General features: G+C 56.9%; 2 protein-coding genes across 2 annotated transcripts in view; one reads left to right on the forward strand and one right to left on the reverse strand.

Annotated features, from left to right (window-relative positions):
• Window positions 1-7,500, reverse strand: part of LOC126992392 (uncharacterized) — a 29,054-nt gene that overhangs the window by 1,242 nt on the left and 20,312 nt on the right. The window lies entirely within an intron of this gene.
• Window positions 6,169-7,500, forward strand: part of LOC126992394 (uncharacterized) — a 15,521-nt gene continuing 14,189 nt past the window's right edge. The window contains exon 1 of the mRNA XM_050851105.1: window positions 6,169-6,592. Coding sequence (XP_050707062.1) covers window positions 6,395-6,592 — 198 coding nt within the window. The 5' untranslated portion in view covers window positions 6,169-6,394. The remainder of the gene's footprint in view (window positions 6,593-7,500) is intronic.

Below are 7,500 nucleotides of genomic sequence, written 5' to 3' on the forward strand. Positions count from 1 at the left end.
TTTAGACCGTTCACGCATCTTCTCGTCCTCAGTAACATTTTCACGTTCCCTTCAAGCTGCTCCCCATAACACACACACACACACACACACACACACACACACACACACACACACACACGTCCTCTCCATCAGCTCGTGTTCTCACCTCACCATAATCGAAAAAGTGGCCGAGTCGTTTGCGTGCTGGCGTGTGAGCCCTGGGACCGAGGATCGAGTCCCACCGATAACCTCAGTTACTTCCGTCTAATGGAGCACCGGGGGGCAGCATGGGCCAGGCAAGAGTCACACATCACGGCAGCCACTATAAATAAAATTCGCCTGCGCCACTATCGGGCTGGGGCCGTCCAAGAGACCCCTCGCGAAAGTCTACCGGCGCTATGGGCAACACGTAAAAAATCGCTGCGGTCATGTCACCTCCCTGCCTTCACCTGAGTCTGGCAGCCTGAACGTATACAACCTTGATCAGAGAAACTGTAACAACAATGAAGAATCTCAGTCTTCACCGCAGAGTGCCGGGAATCGAACCTCGGCCTTCAGAATTGAGACATGAGCCCAAAACACACCGCGCCAGAGATCACCTGCGACAATTTTTTTTTTTTTTTTTTTTTTTTTTTTGCGTCGATGCCTGTACCACCGGCAGGCTTTCTTGAGGGGCCTAGTGGCCGGCTCGAGCCCGTCTTGGTGCAGGCAAGTGTTTATAGTGGCGCCATCTTCTCTTGGCTCATGCTGCCCCCCAGAGTTCATTCTTGGATGATTTGGACGATTTCTTCCAGAGTCCGGGTTGATGGGTGGTCTTCAGGACAGCATGTGGGTAGTCTTAGGCCACTCGGCGGTGACTGAAAAATCCCAGGTGGTAGCGGCGGATTCGAAACCGCGTCATCCAGAACGCGGTGAATGCAGGGCCCACACGCTGACCACTCAGCCACCGCCTCCCCAACATAACGTGGCACTCCAGCCCCCAGTGTGGACATGAGGGAAAGGTGATGGCTCCGGTGGCGGTGGTGGTGACAGTGTTGGTTGCAGTTTGTGCTGGCTGTAGTGGCGGCAATGATGGCAGTGGTAGTGGTGGTAGTGGTGGTCGTGGTGGTCGTGGTGGTGGTGGTGTTCGCGGCGGTGGTCGCGTACACGGAGGCAGCAGGTCACACCGCCGCGGGATTATCGGCGTCAAGACTTCTCCCCGGGTCGTTATCAGCCGCGGCGCCTCGTTCCCTGAAGCGACGTGACGTCCGCGCCGACGGTTTAGTGTTTAAGGATACGGATTTGAAGTTACAACAACACCCCCTCCCTCCCCTCCTTCTTCCCCCTTAACTCTTATACCCCCCTCTCTCCCCTCCTCCCTCCCCCTCTCGCCTCCTACCGCCGCTCAGCCCCGCCCCGCCCCGACTCGTCTCCGGGTTTACGTGTGGCACAATTATTCTAATCCAGGACGGCTGGCGGATGCCGCGTGCCTGGGGCTTACCGTGACCGCGGAGATTGGTGACGGGGGAGGGGAGGCCGTCAGGGCTTTGAGGCACCAAAGCCTAAGGTCCTCATTTGCAGCCTGGGAACACCACAGGCTGGCGGTGCACCGGTAGTGGAGTGGTTACACACTCGCCTCACAATCGAGGGGTCCCGAGTTCAATAACTAGGCGGAGTGGAGACGGATCGGCAGCCTCCTAACCCCTGCCCCTGTCCAGCCAGCACGAGTTGGTGCGGGTGTCAATCGGGGCTGTGACCCGCCCCGGGTGTGGTCCGAGGTTCCCGCTGCGCCCAAAGGTCCCCCACCTGAGCCCCAGGCCATAGCGGAGGGTGGCGGGGATCGCGAGTCTGGCTCGTGATCAAACCATGGTGAATGGCACACTTCATACACGAAGATCCATGAATGAAAGATTGCTTATCACCGTTGTGTTTGAGATACGAACCTGTTTAAGTGTGTGTGTGTGTGTGTGTGTGTGTGTGTGTGTGTGTGTGTGTGTGTGAAAATAGGAACATTAAAAGTTTATATATATATATATATATATATATATATATATATATATATATATATATATATATATATATATATATATATATATATATATATATTTTACATGTTTTATTACCAAAAAACATAACAATGTTCAATACATGCGGTATTTATTGTTGCACAATGCCCCGAAGATTTTTATTTGGGATTATTTCGTTTTGTCAGCCGTCACGCTGAAATGTACAAATTATTGACACATTTAAAAGGAAATTCGTTAATAAGTACAAAAAGGGGGATGTGGAACAGGGGTCTGACGTATCCGTGGGCAGGTCGTGGTGGTGGTGCTGGGGGGTGGCGGGGGGGGGGGGCAGTGTGGTGGTGCCGGGAGGGGGTGAGCGCGGCCTCACCAGATGACGGTATGGTGCTAAACTTCAGGTCAGACGCTGGGTCAGGTGGCAGCTGATGGAGGGACGCAGGTGGAGCGTCATCGGGAGGTCACGCAGGTCACCGGCTTGAAGAGATGCTGCGTGCTGGGCGGGCGGGGCAAAAGGGACGGCCGCTGCCCGGCTGGCACACGTTGCCTGGTGTGGGAACAACCGCACGGCCAAGGTGGGGGCGGCGTGCATCGTGCCCCACCTGAGTGACGAGGCTCCGGCACGGCACTGTCACCCTCCCCAGCAGCAGGGCGGGCGGGCCGGTGACCCTCGGGGCCTGGGCGTGTGGGTGGTGACCGGCGCCGGCGACACACTCGGCCCTTCGCGGCACCGCTAACACACTGTCTGTCTGTATCTTCTTCAAAATGATGAGTTCCCTGAGGCGTGAGGAGGGGCGGAGGACGGGGAAGGAGAGGGAGGTCAACACTTAGACGTTGTGAATAAGTGCATATCGAGGATTATTATTGAGGCCCGGTGGAGCGGGGCCTGAAACCTCATCAACGACACACACACACACACACACACACACACACGAAACAAGCTGACCCGTGGCTGCTGCGGAGAGGGCAGTGACCCACGTCTTGACCCGGTGAGGTCAGGACAGGTGTGTGTGCGTGTGTGTGTGAACCAAAAAAGGGACATTAAAAGTTATTTATATTTACTTCTTTTATTTAAAAAATATATAACAGCGTTTAATAAATAATGTAGTTAAGCGTTGACAATGAACAGTGACAATAAATAATCAATAAATAAATGTAGCGATAGACGATGAAATAATGTGAACATTTCGTGGAGCTCGGCGGCGTGTGGGTGTGTGGCCACGGCAGGGGCGGCGGCGTGTGGGGCTGATGATGACGATGATGGTGTCAGCGCCGTGCCCAGGGCGCCGCGTCGTCCAGGCTGACGGCCACGCTGATGCGGTGCCGAGGTCAGCGCCGTTCCCAGGGCGCCGCGTCGTCCAGGCTGACGGCCACGCTGACGCGGTGCTGAGGTCAGCGCCGTGCCCAGGGCGCCGCGTCGTCCAGGCTGACGGCCACGCTGACGCGGTGTTGAGGTCAGCGCCGTGCCCAGGGCGCCGCGTCGTCCAGGCTGACGGCCACGCTGACGCGGTGTTGAGGTCAGCGCCGTTCCCAGGGCGCCGCGTCGTCCAGGCTGACGGCCACGCTGGCGCGCCCCTCCACCCCCGCCTCGCCGCGCGCCACACAGGTGTACACGCCCGCCAGGTCCTGCCGGAAGTCGGACAGCACCAGGTAGGCGTGAGGCAGGTGTCGGCCGCGGCCCAGCTGGAAGGCATCGGCGCCGGGCGTCCACGACGGCAGCGGCTTGTCGGCGGCGTCCCGCCACTCCACCTCCTGCACGGCGGCGGCGGCGTCCACCCAGCAGAAGAGGAACGCCTCGGCCAGGGGGGCCACGGCCACGCTGCTGCCGTTGGCGATGACGGGCTGGGGGGCGGCGGGCCCGGCGGGGGCGGCGGTGGCCAGGAGGGGCATGGAGAGGGCCACGGCCACGGCGAGGGCCACGGTCAGCGTCAGGCTTGATCTGGAGGCCATTGTAAGACTCATGGTGGTGGAAGTGTTTGCTGCAGCAGCGACAAAAGTATACTCTTGGTAGCAGCAGTAATAGTAATAGCAGTACCAGCAGCAGCAGCAGTAGCAGGAGCAGCACCAGCAGTAGTGGTGTCTGTTGTGCTCCCAGGTCGCAACTGACGCCCTCAGTCTTTGCTGCCTCATATAAAGCCTTCACGGCCTCTCCTCCCCCGGCCCCAGGCTCCCCGGCCCCTGGCAGCCACAGCCGTCCTGGACTAGACGGGTGCCACGCGTGAACCCGGAGGCCAGGCTGGGCGGGGATGTGGGGGGTGGGGGGGCAAGGAGAGAATGGAGGGGTGGGATTGGACGCGTGTCGTATCCTTAAACACTAAACCGTCGGCGCGGACGTCACGTCGCTTCAGGGAACGAGGCGCCGCGGCTGATAACGACCCGGGGAGAAGTCTTGACGCCGATAATCCCGCGGCGGTGTGACCTGCTGCCTCCGTGAGCGCGACCACCGCAAAAAAAAAAAAAAACATTAGATAGAGAAATCATCCCAAGAAAACTGATTCTGAGCTCAGAACGCCTCGCTACGTCTCTCTCTCTCTCTCTCTCTCTCTCTCTCTCTCTCTCTCTCTCTCTCTCTCTCTCTCTCTCTCTCTCTCTCTCTCTCTCTCTCTCTCTCCCCCACACTATCGGTGAATGAATGAGATTCGTCACGTTATCAAGATAATCTCAGCGCCCGGCGTCCAGGAGGCAAGAGGTGGCGCAATGCTGTGTGTGTGTGTGTGTGTGTGTGTGTGTGTGTTCGTCTGCCGGCACGTCACGGACATGCCTCACTAGTAGTCAACACGTCCCGGACACGTACCGGGAAGATCCAAACGTTTGCGTCCTCGTCACGCTGGTCAGAGGTGTGTGCTGGGTGGCGCGGCGCGGGTGGAAGGTGCGGCCATCCGTCTACACTCCGACCGGGAATCGAACCAGGGATCTCTCCGTGGTGGGCCGAGCGCGTTGACCGCTGCTCCACGCTGGTCATGGCGGTGCGATACGGTGACTAAAAAAAAGTTATCATCGCTAAGTTTCTCCTCCTGCTAATGCGACGAATCTAATTCAGAGAGAGAGAGAGAGAGAGAGAGAGAGAGAGAGATTTATACCTATGAAGATGCACCAATTGATTTGTCATACTCGGATAAGTCTCTCTCTCTCTCTCTCTCTCTCTCTCTCTCTCTCTCTCTCTCTCTCTCTCTCTCTCTCTCTCTCTCTCTCTCTCGTCTGGTCGGATAGATGGGCGATGCCCTTTAACGTAGACAAGTGCCAGGTCCTTCAAGTTGGAACAAGAAATAAGAAGCTCGATTACGAAATGCGCGGCGTTAAACTCACAAGCGTTCAATGCGTTAAGGACCTGGGGGTCAAAATCGCGTCAAACCTCAAATTCTCACAGCAATGCATCGATGCAGCAAATAAAGCGAACAGAATGTTGGGCTTTTTATTCAAGAATAAAGATGTAATACTTCCGCTCTACAATAGTTTAGTCAGACCCCACTTGGAATATGCGGTACAGTTTTGGTCTCCCCACCATGCAAAGGACATTGCTAAATTAGAAGATGTTCAGCGTCGGGCAAAAAAAATGATCCCTTCCTTGCGCAATAAATCTTACGAAGAAAGGCTTTCTACCCTTAACATGTTCTCTCTTGAGAAACGTCGCCTCCGAGGAAAACTGATCGAATATTTTAAAATACTTAATGGTTTCACGAATGTGGACAAATCTAAATTGTTTATGATCGATGACACTTTGCGCACGAGGAACAATGGCGTAAAACTTAAATGTAGACAAGTAAATTCAGACTGCAGCAAATTTTTCTTCACCAACGTTGTAGTGCGAGAATGGAATAAGCTCCCACCGTCAGTGGTCCAGTGTCACACGATTGACTCCTTCAAAAACAAGCTCGACCGTCACTTCCTTCAACTTAATATTAACTAAACTAGAAATGCAAAGTTTTGGAGCCGTCTGACAAATGTAGTATCATTTAGGTTTAAGGATAGATCACCTAGTCTGGACCATGGGGTCTGTGAGGTCTGAATTTCTATGTAAATATCATGTAAATCTTCACACACACACACACACACACACACACACACACACAGACATACAAACGTTGTCTCACACGCTCCTTATCTCTCCTCGCACGAGTGTTCGGCACAAGTTCAATACGCGTTGTGACGAAAGAAAGGCCCGGGGTACGTTTTGCCGGAGGGGGCGGGGCCAAGGAGGGGTCGAGGATGTGTCGGCGGGTATATATTGGTGTGCCGCGGGAAGGCTGGGTCACTCAGCTTCCTCACACAACGAGTAGCAACACTACTCGCCGAGAAGTGGCTGAGAGCACTGAACTGTTGGAACAGCCTTCACAACCACCACAAAAACAACCTCTACAACCACAACAACTGCACCTGCCTTTGTTGACAAGACCGATATCACTACAAGCGTCACAATGGCCTCCACATCAAGCCTGGCCCTGACCGTGGCCCTCGCCGTGGCCGTGGCCCTCTCCATGCCCCTCCTGGCCACCGCCGCCCCCGCCGCCGCCGCCCCCCAGCCCGTCATCGCCAACGGCAGCAGCGTGGCCGTGGCCCCCCTGGCCGAGGCGTTCCTCTTCTGCTGGGTGGACGCCGCCGCCGCCGTGCAGGAGGTGGAGTGGCGGGACGCCGCCGACAAGCCGCTGCCGTCGTGGACGCCCGGCGCCGACGCCTTCCAGCTGGGCTGCGGCCGACACCTGCCTCACGCCTACCTGGTGCTGGCCGACTTCCGGCAGGACCTGGCGGGCGTGTACACCTGTGTGGCGCGCGGCGAGGCGGGGGTGGAAGGGCGCGCCAGCGTGGCCGTCAGCCTGGACGACGCGGCGCCTTGGGCACGGCGCTGACCTCAGCACCGCGTCAGCGTGGCCGTCAGCCTGGACGACGCGCTGACTTCATTGTCTTCATCATCGTCATCATCAGCCCCACACGCCGCCCCCCCCTGCCGTGGCCACACACCCACACGCCGCCGCCCCTGCCGTGGCCACACACCCACACGCCGCCGCCCCTGCCGTGGCCACACCCACACGCCGCCGCCCCTGCCGTGGCCACACACCCACACGCCGCCCCTGCCGTGGCCACACACCCACACGCCGCCGCCCCTGCCGTGGCCACACACCCACACGCCGCCGCCCCTGCCGTGGCCACACACCCACACGCCGCCGAGCTCCACGAAATGTTCACATTATTTCATTGTGTTTCATCACATTTATTTATTCATTATTTATTGTGTTGCTGTTCATTGTCAACGCTTAACTACAGTATTTATTGAACGCTGTTATTTATTTTTTGTAATAAAACATGTGAATGTAGATACCTTTGTGTTCCCCTTTTTGTTCACACACACACGCACACACACACACACACGTCACCGCTACGCGGCCCTCGCCCAGCGATACGACTTCGTGCCCCTCGCCGTGGAGACGAGCGGCGTGCTGGGACCTGCCTTCGGAGACCTGCTGCAGGACATCGGCAGGACCATCAGCCAGCGCAGCGGGGAGCCCCGTGAGACGGCATGGCTGAG

Source organism: Eriocheir sinensis, unplaced genomic scaffold (genome assembly GCF_024679095.1).
Source record: "Eriocheir sinensis breed Jianghai 21 unplaced genomic scaffold, ASM2467909v1 Scaffold453, whole genome shotgun sequence".
In the NCBI taxonomy this organism is placed as follows: domain Eukaryota; kingdom Metazoa; phylum Arthropoda; class Malacostraca; order Decapoda; family Varunidae; genus Eriocheir; species Eriocheir sinensis.